Source organism: Vanellus vanellus (genome assembly GCF_965231255.1).
Source record: "Vanellus vanellus genome assembly, chromosome: 1".
In the NCBI taxonomy this organism is placed as follows: domain Eukaryota; kingdom Metazoa; phylum Chordata; class Aves; order Charadriiformes; family Charadriidae; genus Vanellus; species Vanellus vanellus.
This window is the reverse complement of record NC_138905.1, coordinates 103,356,911-103,379,005: the sequence shown is the minus strand read 5'-3', so window position 1 is coordinate 103,379,005 and position 22,095 is coordinate 103,356,911. Positions and strand designations below refer to the sequence as shown.

Below are 22,095 nucleotides of genomic sequence, written 5' to 3'. Positions count from 1 at the left end.
ATGGGGGCGCGGGGAGGTGGCGGTAGGAAGATGGCAGCGGCCGCAGGCACCGCGGGCCGCCCGGCGGTTGCCGCTCCCGGGCGGCTCCCCTGCTCGGCGTGGTTGCTGGCCGCCGCCGCCGCCGCGCTGACCGCCGGTGAGTGAGTGCGGGCCGGCCGGCTACCGCTTCTCCCGCGGGACTGCGCTCTTAGCCTGGGCGGATCTTGATGCGGCGGTGGTGGGGGGCTGGGTCGGGCCCGGCGGGGGCCCCCCGCGCTCGGCCACGTTCGGGAGAGTGGGCTCGGCCCGGCAGGTGGAGGCGCGGCCGGGCCCTTGGGGGCCCTTCCCCAGCCCCTACCTCGCCCCGGGCGGGAGGGGGGGGCTGGAGGAGGGGATGAGGACTCCCGGTGAGCCGGCCGGCGTGTCCCTTAAAAACGCCGTTCCCGATCGTCGTCGCCGGGTTACTGAAACGGAGGCCGATTCGGCGAGCATGGTACGGCGTTGCCGTTCCCGACCCAGCCGGTTCAGAACCGCCCCCCCCCCCCGCTCCTCCGCCTCAGTCGGCGGGGCGCGGGCCGGCGTGGTGGGCGCGTTTCCCGCTTGGGCGTGGGATCCTGCGCGCCCCCCTCCCCGAGCGCCGGCGGCAGGCCTGGCCCACGCGGGACAGCGGGGTGGCGTGGGGACAAGGAGCCACGTCCCCTTCCTGGGGGAAGGGAGGGAGTGGAGGCGGGCCGGGCCGCACCGAGGTGGCGGCGTGGGTGGGGCCCGGGGGTGCCATGGGAGACAGGGGTGTATGCGTGGGCAACCAGCCCGTGGCAGCGGCGCTTGCCCGTTTTCCCTGGGTCGGTTGTTATTAAGTCAGAGGACGTGGGTCATCTTTGTTGAGGAGAGGCAGAGAGTGCAGGGTGCAGGTGACCGTCAAGTGGGGACGCTGAGGCGGTGGTCAGTGGACTTCGGAAACACCTTTGGTTTGGTTAGTGGTGAAGTATTTGGTGGGAGGGGTAATTACATCGGCCAAAATGAAGTGCTTATGACTCGTGTAGATGGAGAGTAAGTACAAGGCAGTGGAGCGGTGCAATTGGCAAGGATAATGCTTAACTTCCCTGTGGCTTATATACTCTTACAGGGCAAAGAGTTCTGTGTTTAACGTGCCATTCCGAAATGAAAGGATCGTACGCATTTCCCACGGTAGCTCTGTGTGTGTAGATGCCAGGGGTGAAGCATGACGGTATGTCATCTGAAAATACCCTTGGTTAGCAATACTTGCTTAGTGGATAAAACTTTGCAAAGTAAGTTAATAGGAATCGTGGAAGAAGCCCGATGCCTTCTCAGATCATCTGTTTGGAAAACTGTGTAAAACTGTAAGTCCATATGGAAAGAAGTTTAATAAGGAACTGTGCCGAGTGGTGAGAAACTTAAAACTTATTTCCAAATAGCTCTGTTGTTTGGATTTGTTAAGATTACTGTATTTTGCAGTAAACTTAAGTAGAGATTGCGAAGACTTGCTGTATATCTACGGAGACAGCCTTAATATTTAGAATTAAGTAGGTAGATATGACGTATACATAGCTTACAGTAAAACTAAGTTATTTGAAAATAAGTATGGAGATAGGAGAAGAAAGAGTACATATTTCCTCTGACCACAACAAAAGGTACAACTACCGTAATCCTATGGGTAGCTGGGAGTAGTAGATCATTCTATAAAGTCTGAGGTATGTAACCAAATATAGTATCTTAAAACCAAGCAAAGCTACAAGATACTCTTTTGGAAGAGACCATCCCTGGGGTGGAGACTACCTAAAAAGTGAGATTGCAATTTAAAGGAATAAATGGGTGTTGAAATCACTGTCTTACCTGTGCTGGACTGTGTTTCTGTTCCCATCTCTACAACTGTTGATTTTTTTCTAACCTCAAATCAGAAGTTACTCCCATGTTCGCTTTTCCTCTCTGTGCTTAGACTGCACATCCTCAATCCCCCCATCTGCTTTAGAAAGGCACTCTTTTTTTTTGTTCATGTGTGTAGTTGGCACAAGGTTGTCAAGGTTTAGGCTGCGCTGGCCACTAAACGAATGACAGAAATTCTCTATTAGCCCCTCTCCCTTCCCAGAAGGGGGGAGAGAGACACACTTGTGAGTTGAAAAAAAACTAAACCATCTAAAATGAAATATTAATAAAAAGATAATAAGAGGAAAATAATGAAATAAGTAAAAAATCAATATTGAGCTCCCAGGATGAGGATCATGTCATTGGCAGGCACTGGGAAAGTCGCAGACTGGACTCAACGATGGATGGGAACTGGATTCAGGAACCCACAGATTGGGATTAAAGGCAGATTAATAGACAGAGTTCTCCTCGGACGCCAGCCATTGAAGAAGATGACCTGACCCCTTTGATCCTTCAGCTTTTATACTGAGCGTGAGGCAGATGGGATGGAATACCCTGTTAGTCAGTTGTGGGTCACCTGTCCTGTCCGCTCCTCCCCGCAGGTGGGACCCCGCTACTCTTTTCCAGCCCTCCAATGTGGCACGTAACAAAGTTAGCTGCCCTTGGGTATTATAGCAATAAATATAAGCAAGAGCCTCTCTGCATAAGTTCCTTGGTATTAACTATAAACATCAGACATTATTACTGCTAGAAGCTGACACTGTCTGAAAAATATGCTGTTAATTTCAGAGCGCAGTCAGAGAGACTTAACTGAAAAGTAAAATTACTGAAAAGAAAATTGGTTTTATTCTATCTCAAACCAGGGCAAAGGTTTACATCTTTGCACGGGAGTAAGTAACCAGTATGAAGGCTCTTCACCTCTTTTGCATGTGCAAAGTAGCTTGGTGACTGGTAGGGAAAAGATGACCTCCTCTAGAGTTTGGGGTTGTAAGGAGTCTTGTGTAATGAATACTTTGTCTTTCAGCTTGTCTGTGTTGTTCTCATTCCTGCTGTTTTCCAAGGACCCTCTTTCTGTTCTCCTTTCCTTGTGCTGGATTTTCATCTAGTGAGAGGTTCAGAAATCAAAAGCTGCCAAGCAAAAGGGCACGGGAAGAAGCGGCGTTTTCAGAGGGCTGTTGCTGCTCAATTGTTATGATGTGGCGTGTGGCTGGGTAACGTGCTGCATGGCTTGGCTGCCGTGGCTTGTGGCTCTTCTTCTGCCTCTTCATGTGCTTCATGGCAGACCTGTTTCCCGTGGCCAATAACCAGTAGAGAGACAGAAACGTTACCTGGGGGGCTGTGTTGTACAGTCTGCTTCACCAAGCCATGCAGGTAACTGCTGCTTCACAGCTAAGTACAGATAATGGGTTTTAAGCTTATTTTCTTGTGTGCACCTGTATGCATGCATTAGAAGTTCATCTTGCTTGTTTATGCTCAGTCATCTGAAAACCCGATTGCTTCATTTATTTGTAAGAATGAAGGATTATTGTCAAACATACTGATTGTGATACTGTGGACATTTGTGGCATAAGTAGTTAATCTAGGTATAATGTCTTGTATGGGTGGGTGAGCTTTGGACAGCTAGTCAAGAGTATCAACAAAATGGATTATTTTGCAATCCTGAATTGGTAAGCCACGTAGGTATCACTTAAAGTGATATTGTGTCTGTGTTTAACATGAGGGTGGTGCATGATTGCTTCTGAAAGTCTTAAAGAATATCTAGACACTGCCAGATAGAATAATACTGATACTTCTGCTATTCTTTTTGATGCCAACAAAGCCTGATCTTTTTTTTTTTCTCCCCTTCTCCTGTCCCTTTTATACACACACACACACACACACACACACACACACACGTCAGTAACAGGCAGAGGAGCATTGGGAGGTGAAATAGCTCAAGTGCCTGTTACTGCTTTGAGCTCACCTCCACATTTCAGTTGCTGCTTGAAATGTTTCATGAAAATAACAGTGTAAGTCAGGGTTGCAATGCTCACTTTGTATTTGTGCTAAGTTTAGTCAGAATTGCTATATTCACCCCGTCAGAAGCTGTTAGTTTTTTTAAGCTGAGCCCCACTGATGCTGCAGGTAAGACAACTTCCTTGCCTGCAGCACTAAGTGGATTCTGCAAAGGGAAAAGATGATGAGATGGATTAAACTCTTCTCTCTGCTGGTTGGGTTGCAGGTGGGACTGCTGCGCAGGTCACCATGCTTGCAGCAGCAAGAAGTTCTTGAATATGTTGAAAAGACTATAGCTTAATATTTTGGTGATAAAATGTGGTTTAGTGCCACCTTGTAAAATGGCTAGGTTCTCCATGACTCCAGCCACCCCACAGTCCTCTGCCTCCGTGTAAATAACGATGTGCGTGGCTCTTTTGCTTGTTGCCTGAACTGCAATTGTTTGCTTTAAGCAGCAATTCCACTGTCTGTCTGTGGACTTATTTTATCCTGACTGATAATGGTAGATGGTGAATATCCTGTGTACCATACAAGGTACCATGAGTCTAGATGGAAGACCAAATAAATGAAACCTAGTTTTACAAGGCAGACATCTTGTACTGTTTGGCTTGAAAGATTTTAATCTGAATAGTTTCTAAAGAATTATTATTTTGCTAGAGAGGTGCTATATAGGTCATCATGAAGTCATCTATCTAAAGCTTATTATTAGCACCCATAGTGGGAATTCTGAGTGTGATACGAAATTAACAAAGTTAGCAGTCTTGTATGCAAAAGAATATTTTTTTTTGAACTATTGAATGCTAACTCAGGATATCCTAGGAATACATCAGAAAGCTGTAAGGTCTGGGTATGAAAACATTTACATCCTTATGGTTTGTGTCATTTTTTGTGTGGTTTGTTTATCTTCATTATTTTGCTGATCTGCGTTAGTGTGACTGCGCATGCAGTGATTAGCACAATGCCAGCCTCCTCTGTAAGAGGCAGCTGTGGCAGGAGGGGACAAAAAGTTCTGAACAGGCTTTGCTGCTGGTGAGGAGGCTTGGAGAACTCCAGTGATTTACTGTTATCTCAAAACAGCAGTTACTTAGAGCAAGCGTTTACTCAGACTAGAGTTTAGCAGTAAGTTGTGCCCATAGCACGAGTGCTCTGGGTATGCATCTTGAGGCAGTGTTAACATAGTATTGTTTGCTGTCTGAGCTGGTTGAAAGATAGCGCTTCAGCCAGGTGATTTCCCCTAGTTCCACTGATTATTATTTTTTTCCTCATCTCTTTTATCTTTAAAATGTCAGGCCCATTCTGTAACTTGTCCAGAATAAGCCTTTTTTTTTTTTTTTAATTGAAAGTGTTTATATCTAGTAGATGTATTGGTACTCTTTTTGGCTGGGATAGAGTTAATTTTCTCCATAGTAGTTTGTATGGTGCTATGTTTCGGATTTGTGATGAAAACAGACTTGATAACACACCAGTGTTTTACACCGGCTTACACAGCACCAAGACCTTTTCTGCTTCTCGCCCTGCCCCACCAGTGAGGAGGCTGGGGGTGCACGAGGAGTTGGGAGGGGACACAGCTGGAACAGAAGACCTCAACTGACCAGAGGGATATCCCAGATCACAGGACGTCGTGCTCAGCCATAAAAGCTGAGGGGGAAGAAGAAGGAAGGGGCGCTGTTGGCTGTTCCGAGTTACAGTGGTTTTGTCTTCCCAAGTCACTGTTACACCTGGTGGAGCCCTGCTTTCCTGGAGGTGGCTGAACACCTGTCTGCTGATGGGAAGCAGCGAATGAAAGTTTTTGCTTTACCTATTAAAACTTCTTTATCTCAAGCCGCAAGTTTTCTCGCTTTTACCCTTCTGATTCTCTCCCCCATCCTGCTGGGGGGAGTGAGTGAGCGGCTGGGTTGTGGCTGAGCTGCCCACTGGGGTTAGCCCGCAACCCTTGTATATTGTTCCCTTTTTGCCACTGTGCTTTTCAGCTCCTGCATTTTATGTAGCTATTAAGTTAGCACTTTCCAGTTGGTGCTGCTGCTAGGTTTTGGCTTAAAGTGCATAAGGAAAACAGGAAGGCTGGTTGTTCTCGTGAACTCTCTTACCTCCAACTCTGTGGAAAAAGATGCTCTGTAGTAGATTTGGTAATGCTTTACACGCATGACGTTAAAGGGTATTAAGGGAGCTTGCTCTGAAACATTGGTTATACCCTACCTTCAGGGCTCAAAATCAGACGGAGGTTCTGATCCTTAAGGGAGGGTTAAACTCTGGGCAGTGCAGCAGTTGTGTGGGTGGTGGTTGGTGGCACTTTCCTAAGTACTTTCACTTCATGATGCAGAGGTAAATCAGGGGAGGTGAACTCCAGGTAGGTGAAATGGCCAGCACTGGAGGTGTTTATCATCAGTTGGCTGCTAGCTGTCTGTTACGCTCGTCAGTAACTTGTTTTTGTAATGCGTGCAAGTGAAAGGTGATGAACAAGGCTCCCTCTTGGTAATAAATTCTATAAAGCCATATGTGCAGCAGGATTTTTAAAATCTGACTGGTCACTATGTCTTGAAGTTTTCTGATTGAGGCCTTACAGGATTGCTTGACTCTTTTAGCCTGGAAGGTGTTGAGATGGTGGCTGCGTGGAGGTGCTGCATACCCTGCTGCTACACAAAGTCAACACAGATGTGGACAAAGGAGCCAGCTGAAGCAGCTCCTACTCAGTGCTTCGTAACCTTGCTAAGTTGTTGTACAAATATGGTGTACAGTGGACGGGGTTAGGGTGTTGGTCTGGTTTAAAAGAAAACAATGGAAAAAGGGCCGTTTTGAACATGGATTAGTTCCTGGTCAGATTCGTTATGTTATAAGTGGGCATGGGAGCTATTTAAATTGGCACCACCACTGACAAATTCTTGTGAAACAACACTTTGAAATATGTAGCGTGGGGTTTTTCTTCTGGTTTTGTGGTTGTGCTACTGCAGGTTATAGCTAGTTATGAGTTTGCTCAGCAAGTAAGTTAGCAAGTTTGGTTAGCAAGTAAGTGTAAGGTTGCTGTGGTGAGGTGCCAGAGCTGGCTGCAGGCGTTCAGCAGTCAGTGGAGGAGTAAGGGATCTGGTCCTCAGAGAGCTTCAGATATGCTTGAACTGCTGAAAGTAAGTCTCTAGTCACACCAGAACAGATTGGCCATGTGGCTGAGTACCCTGTTATCTGAGGAGGGTAATCATCATATCTGTCTCTATCTCCTTGCTCTGTTAAGTGATGGGATTTTATTTAACAGGTTTTAATCGGGTCCCTCCGTATGTAGGAAAAAACCCTGTGTTCACCTTTCAGGCTGGTGACCAATGCTTGGCAAGAGATGGACACAATGCTGGGTCAGGAATGATGACAGGTGGGAGTGACTGGTACTGAGATACTGCTAATACCTTGGATGGTTCGAAGTGTGTCTTCTGTAAATGTTTCTTGGTGTATATAGATTTGTTGTCATTGAGTTGGTTGCAACTTTGTGGATTGATTATTGTAAAAGGGAGGGGTGGGAAGGGCAGTTTCTTACATATGTTTAATATGTAGCCTTTTGCACTGTACCTTGTCATGAAATTTGCATATCCACATCTTAAATTCTCCTGCCTTGTTTGTTTTGGAAATTGGTAGTTTCCACGCTGCTAATGCTAGATTTTGTCAAAAAGATGCTGCATGCCATCAGCAGTTGGCAACATGACTGGTATTTTTAACACAGTTTCACTTAAAATAGTACTAATAATCAGTGCTGACCTAGAGGGAAGCTTTTGTCCAGCCAGTGATGTGTCCTTCTCTACTGTATACGTATTGGGTGGGGTTTTTTGTTGTTTGGTTGTTGTGTTGTGTTTTTTTTTGTCTACAACTTCTGATCTTTAATACTCTAATTTCACAGTATCACAGTATCACAGTATGCTAGGGATTGGAAGGGACCTCAAAAGATCATCTAGTCCAATCCCCCTGTCGGAGCAGGAACACCTAGATGAGGTTGCACAGGAAGGCGTCCAGGCGAGTTTTGAATGTCTCCAGAGAAGGAGACTCCACAACCTCCCTGGGCAGCCTGTTCCAGTGCTCTGTCACCCTCACTGAGAAGAAGTTTCTTCTCAAATTTAAGTGGAACCTCTTGTGTTCCAGCTTGAATCCATTACCCCTTGTCCTATCACTGGTCGCTACTGAGAAGAGCCTGGCTCCATCCTCATGACATTCCCCCTTTATATATTTATAAACGCTAATAAGATCACCCCTCAGTCTCCTCTTCTCCAAACTAAAGAGACCCAGCTCCCTCAGTCTTTCCTCATAAGGGAGATGCTCCACTCCCTTAATCATCTTAGTTGCCCTACGCTGGACTCTCTCCAGCAGCTCTCTGTCCTTCTTGAACTGAGGGGCCCAGAACTGGACACAATATTCCAGATGTGGTCTCACCAGGGCAGAGTAGAGGGGAAGGAGGACCTCTCTCGATCTACTAACCACCCCCCTTCTAATACAGCCCAGGATGCCATTGGCCTTCTTGGCCACAAGGGCACAGTGCTGGCTCATGGTCATCCTGCTGTCCACCAGGACCCCCAGGTCCCTTTCCTCTACACTGCTCTCTAACAGGTAGCTCCCCATCCTATACTGGAACCTGGGGTTGTTTCTGCCCAGATGTAGGACCCTACACTTTCCCTTGTTGTATTTCATTAAGTTATTCCCTGCCCAAATCTCCAGCCTGTCCAAGTCTCTCTGGATGGCAGCACAGCCCTCTGGCGTGTCAGCCACTCCTCCTAGCTTAGTGTCATCAGCAAACTTGCTGATAGTACACTCAATTCCCTCATCTAAATCATTGATGAATATATTGAATAATATGGGCCCCAGTACCGACCCTTGAGGCACTCCACTGCTTACCGGCCTCCAACTGGACTCTGCCCCATTGACTACGATTCTCTGGCTCCTCTCCTTCAGCCAGTTCGCAGTCCACCTAACTATCCGATCATCCAGTCCACACTTCCTCAGTTTATCCATGAGGATGCTGTGGGAGACCGTGTCAAATGCTTTACTGAAGTCAAGGTAGACCACATCTACCGCTCTGCCATCATCCATCCACCTCGTTATTTCCTCATAAAAGGCTATGAGGTTGGTCAAGCATGACTTCCCCTTGGAAAAGCCATGCTGACTGCCCCTAATGACCCTCTTATCCTTGATATGCCTTGAGAGGGCACCAAGGATAAGCTGTTCCATCAGTTTCCCAGGGATGGAGGTGAGGCTGACCGGTCTATAGTTACCCGGGTCCTCCTTCTTGCCCTTTTTGAAGACTGGAGTGACATTTGCTTTCCTCCAGTCCTCAGGCACCTCGCCCGTTTCCCAAGACTTGGTAAAGATGGTGGAGAGTGGTCCAGCAATGACTTCAGACAGCTCCTTCAGCACCCGCTGGTGCATCCCATCTGGACCCATGGATTTATGGATGTCCAGGTTGCTTAACTGGTCTCTGACCCAGTCCTCATCGACTAAGGCAAACTCATCCATTGACTTGACTTCATCTTCATCTGGGGTCTCAGCGGAACAGGACTCCTCAGGACAGCCCCCGACAGAGTAGACAGAGACAAAGAAGGCATTCAGTAGTTCTGCCTTCTCTCTATCTTCTGTCACCAGGGCACCCACCCCATTCAGTAGTGGGCCTACATTGCCTCTGGTGTTAGTTTTATCTGCCATGTATTTGAAAAAGCTCTTCCTGTTGTCCTTGACCCCTCTTGCCAGGTTTAACTCTAAGGAGGCCTTAGCTTTCCTAGTTGCCTCTCTACATCCCCTGACAGCAGCCCTGTACTCTTCCCAAGCGGTCAGCCCCTCCTTCCATGATCTATAAACTCTCTTCTTCCACTTGAGCTTGCCAAGCAGTTCCCTGTTTAGCCACACAGGTCTCCTGGCTCCCTTCCTTGACTTCCTACGTGTCGGGATGCTCTGATCTTGAGCTTGGTAGAAGCAGTCCCTGAATGCTGACCAGCTATCCTGGGCACCTTTACCTTCAGCTTTGTCCACGGGATTTCCCCTAGTAATTGTTTGAAAAGGCCAAAGTTTGCCCTGCTGAAGTCCAGGGTTGCAATTCTGCTTGCTATTCTGCTTCCACCAGCCGAGATCATGAACTCCACCATCTCATGGTCGCTGCAGCCAAGGCAGCCTTCAACCTTTACTCCTTGCACCAGACCCTCCTTGTTAGTGAGGACGAGATCCAGCAGTGCACCTCTCCTAGTCGGCTCCTCCACCATTTGCATCAGAAAGTTGTCATCAATGCATTGGAGGAACCTCCTAGACTGAGGCTGACTGGCTGAGTAGTCCTTCCAGCAAACATCCGGAAAGTTAAAATCCCCCACGACAACCAGGGCCTGTGACTGTGAGGCCACTCTCAGCTGCCCATAGAAGGCCTCATCAACTTCCTCCCCCTGATCTGGTGGCCTGTAATAGACACCCACAACAGTGTCACCCCTGCCAGCCTGTCCCTTAATCCTCACCCACAGACTCTCAACTTGCTCCTCAACTGCACATGGACAGTACTTGGTACATTGTAGTTGCTCTCTCACGTAAAGGGCAACTCCACCACCTCGCCTGGCTGGCCTGTCTTTCCTGAAAAGGACATAGCCACCCATGACCACATTCCAGTCATGTGAGCTGTCCCACCATGTCTCTGTAATTGCCACCAGATCATAATCTCCTGACCGAACAAAAGTTTCTAACTCTTCCTGCTTATTCCCCATGCTGCGTGCATTGGTGTACAGGCATTTCAGGGAGCGAGCTGAGCACACCGATTTCACCCTATGGGTATGGGAGGCCTCCCGGTCTTTATCAATTCTGGAGTGCTGCCCCACCAATGCAAGCTCAGTAACAACCCCATCCCCCTTCGAATCTAGTTTAAAGCTCTCCAAATGAGCCCTGCTAGCTCCTGCCCCAGCATCCTTTTGCCCCTGTGAGATAAACCTTTCTCACGTGTCACTGTCCAGACCGGTGTCTTATAAAACCAGCCGTTATCAAAGAAACCAAAGCCCTGCCTGTAGCACCAGTCTTGAAGCCAATCATTTACTGACTTAATTTTTCCATTCCATCCCACATCATCACATGAAGATGGAAGGAGAGAAGAGAAAGTAACTTGAGCCCCAGAGTCCTTCACCATCCCCCCCAAGGCCTTGAAATCTTCCTTCATTCCCCTCAGGCTGCGGGATGCGGCTTCCTGCCCATCCATCTGGAATATCAGCAGTGGATAGTAGTCCGTCGGGTGCACCAGGGTGGGAAGTACCCTGGTGATGTCCCTGATCCGGGCTCTGGGTAGACTACACACTTCCCTGTGGTGAGGGTCAGCTCTGCATAGCGGGCCCTCCGTCCCTCTCAGAAGGGAATTGCCTACTACAATTACCCTTCGTTCTTTTTTATCAGAGGCAGTCTTGAGGCGTGGAGTCAACCGCCTCTTCCTATATGACCTTGCAGGTGGGGCTTGCACCACATCCTCGCCTACGTCTTCTTCAAGATCCAGGGCCTCAAACCTATTATGGAGGGGCACCTGGGGAAGCTGAGCAGGTAGAGAGGGGGGTTGCCCATGACACCTAGCTGGAACTCGCCTCCTCCCCTCATCATCTTTTTGGATCCCTACCTCTGCCCGACAGGGACAGGGCAGGGGGTCCATCACCCTCTGGGGGGTATCCCCTTGGGGGATGTTGTGATGGTTTTAGTGGATTGCCATAGTAATTCTATGAAATGTTTGTGATGGTGGGATGCTTTCTTCACTCTGCCACATGTTGAGCATGTCTACCTAGCCTCTCTCAGTTCTTAAGTAAGCTTAATGATATCCTTTTTTGTGGGAAAAACTAGTTGTGTTTCAAGGAGACTCTTCTAAGATGTATTCTTTATCTTCTTGTTCTGTGTAGCCCTTCTTTAATCTTCATTCCCATTTTCTGGAATCTTTCCTGGTGCCCAAGGAGTAATATGCTGTGTTTGTTAGTGACTATGTTAGCATTGCAAGACTAGAGGTAGAACAGCTGCCATCAGCTGTTCCACTTACCCTTTGCACTTTGAATGGGTTTACTTAACTTGCCCCTTTGGGTTTTTTACTGTTTTGGTTTTGACTTTGTCAACAGGAACTGTTTACTTGAATCTGAAAACTTGTAAACTTACTTGGTCATGGAAGGAAAACCACTTAAGGGCTGTTGAATGGAAAAATATGATGTCTGGTTTGGAAAGTTCCCGAGCTGCTGATTGGTGTCCTAGTCTGCAGCATAGGCAGGGAAGGATTGCTTTGTGATCGCCAAAGAACAGGGCTAGATGTTACTGGCCTCGAGACTAAATAAGCATCTTCCCAAACCTGGCATATGGCTGACTCTCTAATTGGAGCATGAAGCAGTGCAACTATAATGCTTACTTGTTAATGGATCTCAGCACCTTTACAAGCATCTCAGTTTTATGCTTTCTGTGTTGAGAGAGTGATACACTAGTGAAATGATTTCCTCGGGATCGAACAAGAAATCTGTGGCCTGGCTGGCAAGGGAACTCAGATGTTCTTTGCTGTTTCTCATGCTTGTTCCTCATTTCTGCATGGGCTGTGGAAGTAAATCTCAGCATAGGTTCTTCTGCTGCCTTTTGGTAGAATGGAATCACGGAGTTTTCAGAGTTGGAAGGGACCTTTAGAGATCATCTAGTCCAACTCCCCTGCTAAAGCAGGATTGCCTCGAGCATATTACTCAGGACTGCATCCAGGCGGGTCTTGAAAATCTCCAGAGAAGGGGACTCCACAACCTCCCTGGGCAGCCTGTGCCAGTGCTCTGTCACCCTCACCATAAAGAAGTTTTTCTGTGTATTTGAACGGAACTTCCTATGTTCTAACTTGTGCCCATTACCCCTCGTCCTGTCACTGAGAACCATTGAAAAGAGCCTGGCTCCATCCTCCTTCAAATCACCCTTTAGATACTTGTACACCATAATAAGGTCTCCCCTCAGCCTTCTCTTCTCCAGGCTAAAGAGTCCCAGCTCTCTCAGCCTTTCCTCATAAGGCAGATGCTCCAAGCCCTTAATCATCTTAATCATCAATCATTGTTCATCATGATGAACAATGAGCAGCTCTGCGTCATGTGGAGAAGACCACTTGAAAACCCAACTCTATAGTGTGGGAACAGACTATGGTATCAAAGCATAGTGACTCTGAAGACTTGTCTCTAAGTTCTATCGAAGTAGGTGCATGGAGGTATGCAGGACTGAGATACATGGATGTTATTGGCTGCTTTGACACAGCCTGCTTAAGTCTTCTCAATGAAACTGTTTTCCTTTCACTTGGGGTGACAAGATGCTATTTTTTCCCCTCATCGTTGAGTCAGGCAGAGCTTAGCTGAATGTGCAAGGAGGCCAAGAGAAAGTGAATGTTGTGGTAGCAGATGCTCTTCTGAGCTTGTCTCTGCTTGGGGGATGAATGTTCCCAGCAGCAAGGCAGCAGGAGGTGGTAGGTGTTCATGGGCTAGGTGTCAGCAGCTTTTCTTTCTGTTCCGTAGAGCTGGTAGGGTGCTGCAGGCTGTGTTACTGAGGACCGGAAGATTTCTTTCCTTCGGCAGCCTGGATTACTTGATGAGATTGGCAACCTGGGGAGCTGTTGTGGCAGCAGCAAAAAGCTGTTCTGGTGATTGACATTTGAGAGCGAAACTACTTTCTTCTGTCCTCCTTTGAGGCATCGGAATTTAGTTTTAGCAGTTTTGAAACTTAGATATCAAGATCGGTTGGTGTGACTTTGTCTAGGCTTCATTTCTGTAGCTGATGTTGCTTTTTGTCATGTATGAATGAATGGGGTGTAGATGTCAAGGTTTTAGTGTGTGGGGGGCTGCCGGGACAGTCTCCGTGAGGAGAGGCTGGGGCTGCCTTGTGCCTGACACAGTGAATTCCAGCCAGCTCCACTGGACCTGCCCCAGCGCACAGATGAGTTGCTCAGCTGAGCTGGTGGGACCTGTGTGATAATATTTAAGACAGGACAAAGCACCACACAGGCAGGGAGGAGTGAGGCAAGAAAAAGTGTGAAGAGCAACACTGCAAACCTCAAGGTGAGACAAGGAGGAGGAGAGAATCTGCTCCACGCGCTGGGGCAGAGATTCCCCTGCAGCCCCTGGAAGTTTTGGGAGAGACCACAGTGGAGCAGGTATTGCCCTGCAGCACGTGGAGCAGATATCCACACTGCGGCCCATGGATGACCCCCAGGGTGGAGTCGGTTCTCCTGAAGGACTGCAAGCTCTTTGGGAAGAAACCATGCTGGAGCAGAGAAGGGTGTGAGGAGCTGTTATGGACTGACCACAACCCTCCATCTCCCCCAGGCTGCCTGGGAGTGGGGAGGAGGTAGAGGAGTTGGGAATGAAGGAATGAGGTTGAGCTGGGGGGCACAAAAAGGCTGAGGGAAAGGTATTTTAGTTTTTGTCTTTGTTTTGCACCATCCAACTCTATTTTATTGGCAATACATTAAATTACTTTTCCCCAAGTCAAGTCCGTTTTGTCTGGGACAATAATTGGTGATAGCCCTGTCTCTACCTCTACCCATGAGCATTTTCATTTTATTTTCTCCTCCCATCCTTTTTGGGAAGGGATAGTGGCAGAGCGGCTGGGTGGGCATCTGGCAGCTAGCCAAGGTCAACCCACCACAGTGACATGCAAGAACATGTATGTAGAAATATATATGTATATATGCATTTTTATATCTATACACGTAATAAGATTTCAGACTAGATAGCACCATAATGGATTTCTGGTATGGAGATGGTCAAACAGTCTAACTTTGTTACACTTTGTTAACAGATGTATGTGGCTCCTTAATACTTGTGTGTTGTCCTTATGAAATACAGCATGGTTTGCTCCTGGGTGGAATGGCTGGCATGGATTTCACTTCCATGTTAAGGTTAAATGAATTCTTTGTGTGGAAATTCTATCCAGCGTCTGGATGCTTTAACAGATCTTGTGGCGTTTCAGAGGAACGACTTGGGCATGTCTACTCCTGTCTATTAAGACATGAAAGCTGGGATTTCTCCACCAGGTGTTTTATTTGCAGTGAAGAAATGATGGCCTATGGGGACATAAGTGCCTATAATTGGAGTAGGGGACTATAACTTTGTGTTGGTTTTCTGAAATGTTTTGCAGGGGTCTTGCTGCTGTTGTTTCATGCTGATTGTATTGTACAGGGAAGCTGCTTTGTGGGAGAAAGAACTAAATGTCGTGCAATTGTAGTTGAGAGGGATATCAACAGTAGACTTTGATGTTTCACAATATGCTTGACATTGAGTGTTTCTTAATGAAAGCACTGTTTCACAAGTGTATATTGCTTTTGTGACTTGTGACCCCTAGTAATTAGAAAATCCCACATCCTCCTTTCTGATGAAACTCCTGGGTTGTTGGGGAAACAATAGTGAACATATCGATACATTGACTTTTCTGTCATTTTATTGGGACCTTTAAATGTGACCTGCTCAGATTCAGTTGTATTAATGCATTTCTTTCCATTTTCCTGAGCTGTGACTGTCAACTTGTTACCTGTAACAGCCTGCCTGAATCTTTTAAATCTTTCTTTCATCAGACTTTTTGATTATTTCCTGATCTTTCATCCGTAAGAAACTTTATAAATAAATTGTAGAAATGACTGTATTACCAGGTGTCTTTAAGATAAACGAAGCCAGTTGCTTGTATTAACTAATAAACTGATGACTAGCCATTTCAAGAGGAAGGGAGTGTAGCACTTTTCCCAGTGTAGGATGGGAACTGTAGCAGTTGTAAGCATACAGTATTTAGTGATCTGATAAAAGTTTCCGCTTGGGCTGTGTTCGTGCTTGTGGAAATAAGATGCTTGTGATTACAGCATTAGTTGTTTGCATTCTTAGTTTGTTAGGACTCCTAGTGATCAAGCGGAGTTGTATCCAGGGGAATCAAATTTACTTTGGTGTGGTCATAGCCTTAATTAACAGAACCTTTCCATTGGATTGAAGATCTCAGTGGAGTTTATGGTCTACAAATAAATTGTAATGAGCTGAGTGTTAATTAGTGCAAACCTTAAGTGCAAGGAAGGATTTCCTTGCGATGTGCTACCAAACTAAACCTTTGCCTAGCAAAAGGCCCTATTTCTGTATACAAAAATGTAGAATAAAAAACAATTCTTTCCCAAAAGATTTTTTGTACTTTTTTAACCAGTATGAAACAAGTGTAAGCAACCAAGGGATACAAGTAAAAGTAGGAAAAAAACACTTCAACTTTGGTAGGCATTGATCTCCAAGCACTGGCAGCTTAGGCACTGTTGGATTTATACAGATGCTGTTACTAAATGTTTTGGAAGCACTTAAGAGAGCTTGAAGAAGTGAAGTAATTTTGTAGGTTTTGAGCAGATCCTCCCAAGTGTGAGGGACAGTGTTTAGGAGAAGGTACTACAATGTGGATTTGAAAAGTCTGATGACACCATGCTGTAACATAGTTGGGGTAAGAGTCACTTAATATTGAAACAGGGATGACTGCTTGGATGCTTGGTGTCATTTAAATGACTGTGGCACGCATAGGTGAATGTCTGTAACCCCATGTAACCTTGTTTTATCAAATCATGACTTTGTAACTTGTTTCTGGGGAGCGGACCATAATTTGTATATTACTGTGTTTAATTGAGGATATAGCTTTGAATGTACTCAGTTAGTGGTAGAGGACAAGGGAAAGAATCCAGACTCTGACCTGTAAGGTAGCCGGTCACATAGGCTGTGTCCCCTGTACAAATTAATTTGCCAGCACATGTGGCTTGGTGAGTCTCAGCTGACCTGGCTAAAGATGTCCCTGAGAGGACACCTGCGAGGAGGACTTCCATCAGTGTGCTGTAGACAGCAACTGGCCATCTCCTCTATGAGTTTTTTGATCAAGGTGTACCCCATTTCAAAGATACCAGTTAAATTCACTTACCAGTGCAATGCTGCAGTCTTTCATGTTACTCCGGTGAAAACTGTAAGCTTGACTGCTCTTAATCTCACTGAAAGCTAAACAGTTATCCACAACTTGGTTAACCAACTAGATGCGAACTCTTGTGGTTATGAATGTGTGTCTGCTATCAATTCTGAATGACCTTATCTTCCTATACTTCGCTGTTGGTAACTGTAAAGGCTTCTTCCACAGGGGTGATTTCAGAGCGGTATGTTGTTGCCACGCTTAAGAGTGACGGTGCAGTGCCTGGGGGTTGTGAGCTGGCCCAGGGCTGAACTATCTGAAAACATGTAGCTTTTTCACTAGTTTTTGTGTAACCTGGCAGGCATGCTGGTGTTATTACAAAGAGATTGAGAAGCTCTACATCTTCAGATCTACTTAAGCTACTGGAGAGCTATACCTTCAGAGTTAGGAAGGTCTTATTCATTCACAGCAAGTAAGTTAAAACAGTATTAAGTCAATAAAGATTAGGTGGCGATGCTGTATAATGAATAATGCTTGCTCTGGGCATGCCTGTGTTGAGTACTGGCTCTTCTATAGTCAATTCATGGAAGAAAGCAGTGATCTCGCATATGTGATACCTTCCTCTTCTTAACGTCACCCTTTGAGCAGTTTGGTTACCAGGAACTGCGATACATACTGGTCTGCTACTGGCCATCTGTCCAGAGCAAAACAGACATGGCAGTAATGAAGGCCAAGCTACAAAATGGAGTTTTTAGACCGGTGTCAGCTGAGTGGGTGGCTAGAAACTCTGAAAGACTCTGTCTTGACCTCAGAAAAGTTCATTGTCAAAAATACTGTATAGGTTATGAGTTGGAGAAACATGTGGCGGGTCCATGGTGATACATGCAGTTGTGGAGGGCTCTGGGGGAAGAAATAAGCTCTGTTTTATTCCCATTTAGTGTGAGCTGACAACTTAGCATTGACAGAGATGTCAGACTGAGACTGTTCTTTGAACAGGAGGAGGCAGATCCTGACCAGAGACAGATACGAGTAGTTAGTGCAGTGGTGGGAGCTGAACTTGTTTCACAGATGAGATCCCTGAGACAAGATACTGAGGAAAGAGACCTGAGAATAGAGAGAGCGTTGATGAAGAATAAAGATCCATGATGTGAACAATAAGAAAAGATTAGTAAGTAAGTAAGAGTAATAAGATTAGTAAGTTAGAAAGAGCGTGAGCATCCTGTCCTATTTCAAGAACAGGAGGATTGTCTGAGAAAGAAGATGAGGATGGGGTCTTTTCATTGAAGTATGAGGGCTGAAAATTTAGCTGATGAGAGTTGATGTAATTGGAGTAAAACTGCTCTGACAACACTAGAGATGAAAAAGAAATGGCTGAAAAGGCACAGGTGTATTTTTTCTAACAATTGTGGTAGGTGAGAAAAATAGAAGCATCTTTCTGCTGAAAAGAAGAATTAAAAGCAAGTGAAGGCTAGAAGAGATATTCAGAGGGAAATACTGGGGCTACAGGTAGTTGGACAGGGTGATGGGATCAAGGAGGATCTATGAGAGAAGAGCAAATGTTTTATCTTTGCCCTACATACTTTGGAGACCTTCCTTTCCTAAAGCTCTCTTAGACGGTTATACATTTTTTCTCTTGAGAGGAACTAGGCTGAGGAACCTTGAGGAATGGAGCAGTGGGTAAATATGACTGGAATATGACTCAAAGTTCAACTTTCTCCAATTGAAGTATTTAAATAGATGGAGGAGCTGGAAGAAGGATGTAAACCTGGCAAATGTGGAAACAGATGGAAAAAACCTGGAGCTGGAGATGATCCATGTGGATTTTATTATGGCAGAGGAGGCCAAAGAGTTCAAGGTAGTGGGAACTGCCACCATATCAGTGAGTGTATGTGAGTAGAGGACTAAGGGTGAACAAATGTCAAATGTTATGGCCTTGCTACCACTTCCAAACAATCATAGAATCATTTTGGTTGGAAGAGACCTTTAAGATCATCAAGTCCAACAGTTAGCATAGCACTGCCAAGTTACCACTAAACCATGTCCCTCAGCACCACATCTACTTGTCTTTTAAATACCTCCAGGGATGGTGTCGTGGTTTGGCCTCAGCCAGCAACAAAGAACCACGCAGCCGCTTGCTCGACTCCCACAGCCGTGGGAAAAATCGGCAGAAAAGGGCAAAACTCGTGGGTTGAAATAGTATAATTTAACAAAACAAAGGGAAGAAGAAAAAAAAACCAATAACACCGATAAAGGAATACAAGAATGAGATTACAGTACCGCCGTGCAGCGCACCGACCAGACCCGCCGAGTGGCGACTGCCTCCCTCTCCCCAGCTAACGCCTCTTATAGCGTGGCATGGGGCACCTGGGATGGAATACCTGCCTCCCCTGCCGGCTCCTTGGGGAAATTAACCTCATCCTTGCCGGAAACGGGACAGATGGTAACTCCACCACTTCCCTGGGCAGCCTGTTCCAATGCTTGACAACACTTTCAGTGAATAATTTTTTCCTAATATCCAATCTAAACCTCCCCTGGTGCAACTTGAGGCCATTTCCTCTTGTCCTATTGCCTGTTACGTGGGAAAAGAGACTGACCCCCACCTCGCTGCAGCCTCCTTTCAGGTAGTTGTAGAGAGTGATAAGGTCTCCCCTCAGCCTCCTGTTCTCCAGGCTAAACAACACCAGTTCCTTCAGCCGCTCCTCATAACACTTGTTCTCTGGACCCTTCACCAGCTTTGTTGCCTTTCTCTGAACATGCTCCTCAATGTCTTTTTGTAGTGAGGGGCCCAAAACTGAACACAGTATTTGAGGTGAGGTCTCACCAGCGCTGAGTACAGAGGTACAGTCACTTCCCTAGTCCTGCTGGCCACGCTATTGCTGATACAAGCCAGGATGCTCCTGGCTGCCTTGGCCACCTGGGCACGCTGCTGGCTCACGTGCAGCCGGCTGTTGACCAATACCTCCAGGCCCTTTGCTACCAGGCACCTTTTCAGCCACTCTTCCCCAAGCCTGTAGTGCTGCATGGGGTTTTTGTGACCCAAGTGCAGGACTTGGCACTTAGCCTTGTTGAACCCTCATACCGTTGGCCTTGGCCCATCGATCCAACCTGTTCAGATCCCTCTGTAGAACCTTACTTCCATCAGGCAGATCAACACTCCCACCCAACTTGGTGTCATCTGCAAACTTACCGAGGGTGCACTCGATCCCCTCCTCCAGATTATTGATAAAGATATTAAATGGAACCAGCCCCAATACTAAGCCCTGGGGAATACTAATTGTGACCAGCTACCAACTGGATTTAACTCCATTCACCACAACTCTTTGGGACTGGCCATCCAGACAGTTTTTTACCCAGCAAAAAGTACGCCCATCCAAGCCACAAGCAGCCAGTTTCTCCAGGAGAATGCTGTGGGAAAGGGTGTCAAAAGCTTTACTAAAGTCCAGGTAGACAATATTCACAGCCTTTCCGCTAAGTGGGTCACCTTATGGAAGGAGATCAGGTTTGTCAAGCGGAACCCACCTTTCATAAATCCATGCTGACTGTGCCTGCACCAAGGTCAGACTGACAATCCTGTAGTTCTCTGGATCTTTCTTCCAACCTTTCTTGTAGGTGGGCATCCCGTTTGCTAACCTCCGGTCAACTGGGACCTCCCCAGTTAGCCAGGACTGCTGATAAATGATGGAAGGTGGCTTGGTGAGCACTTCTGCCAGTTCCGTCAGTACCCTCGGGTGTATCCCATCCTGCCCCATAGACTTGTGTGCATTTAAGTGGTGTAGTAGCTCGCTAAATGTTTTCTCTTGGATTATGGGGGCTTCATTCTGCTCCCCATCCCTGTCGTCCAGCTCAGGGGGCTGGTACCCAGAGAACAACCGGTCGTACTATTAAAGACTGAGTCAAAGAACGCATTAAGTACCTCAGCCTTTTCCTCATCCTTGGTCACTATGTTTCCCCCTGTATCCAATAAAGGATGGAGATTCTCCTTAGTCCTCCCTTTGTTGCTAATGTATTAATAGAAACATTTTTTATTGTCTTTTACAGCAGTAGCCAGATTAAGTTCGAGTTGGGTTTTGGCCCTTCTGGATTTCTCCCTGCATAGCCTCATGAAATCCTGTTAAGATTTGAGGAGCTTATGTCCCATGCTGTAAGACAACAGAGGCAGGAGAAATTTTTTTGAAGTGGTGTACACTGAAAGAGCAGATAAAGTGAGGGACTTTTTTTATGCTCTGGGGAGAGAATGAGCAAAGAAAAACATGAAGTTAAGACAACAGTAGGACATACGAAAATTAAACTTGCTGGAAATACCTGTACAATATTACATAGTTCCTGCCTTCCTAGACTGTAAAGTCGGATTATTTTTTTTTTTGCTTCACTACAGTTTTGTCATAGGTTCCTAGTGAGTTAGAACAGTGACTTCTTAGATTAAGCAGATCTGTGCTACCCACTGCCTGTGTGTGGCAAGTTCTCCGTACCATGTACAAGCAGACAATGTCTGTGCAGACTCTTTTCCTCCTACACAAATGCTGAGGGCATCTTGCTTGTTTTATGCTTGAAAGGAAGGCTTGTTCTGTGGCTTGGACTCAAAACAATGGATTTTATTTTTTTTTCTTTTCTACTCCATTAGCTGGAAAAAATACATAAAGCACAGCAGCTCTGAGTTCATATCATTGAATTGCCAGAAGCCTTTGTATGTTCCAAATAAATATTTGGTAATTGTTTTACAAAAGAATATTTTTTGGCCCTAGTCAGAGTACATACAAGAGAAAGGAAGCTCTGATACAAACTCTTGATGACAATCCCCCTCCCTTAGGGTGCTGTTTCTCTTTTTCACTCGTTTGGAATGAGAGCAGTGATGAACAGGGAGGGGTGTCTGAGGGAACAGGGATAACCTGACGGGACTGAGGAGGTAGTGAGTTTGAGAAGTGAACAGAGTGGACTCTGAATGGCAAAGTGAATGAATGGTGGTTTCGTCTGGTTTTGGTTATTGCAATTAAACTGGCATGCTTAATTCTTCCGTTCCTGCAGTGCTTGCATGCGCATCCCATGTCCCCTGGGCAAGTGCTCTGCCTTCCCCTGGCTTGCCACGCTGGTTGGGTGAGAGACAGCGGTTGCTACAAAGCCATGCACATAGTGATTGTCAGGCATACGCAGGCGGCCAGGCTGTTTTCATCTCTTTCATTGTTTGACCATTTAATTGACTGAACTATGGCTCCAGAGCTGGCAGGCGGTCTGCGTTGCAGGGCCAGCTGCCGCTGCCTGCTGTGTTTGTAGCTCCCCTGTGCCACAGCCGGTCGGCTGGAGTTGCCCGATAGACTCGGTAGTCTTGGGGCGAGAAAGATGGGACGTGGTGCAGCTCACGTGAGCTTTGTTTTCTTG

At 46.4% G+C, this 22,095-nt stretch overlaps 1 protein-coding gene across 1 annotated transcript in view; it reads left to right on the top strand.

Moving 5' to 3' along the window:
* The window catches only part of MPZL1 (myelin protein zero like 1), a gene marked incomplete at its 5' end in the record, with an annotated part of 41,734 nt that continues 19,639 nt past the window's right edge, over positions 1 to 22,095 (top strand). The window contains one exon of the mRNA XM_082498414.1: positions 1 to 136. Coding sequence (XP_082354540.1) covers positions 1 to 136 — 136 coding nt within the window. The remainder of the gene's footprint in view (positions 137 to 22,095) is intronic.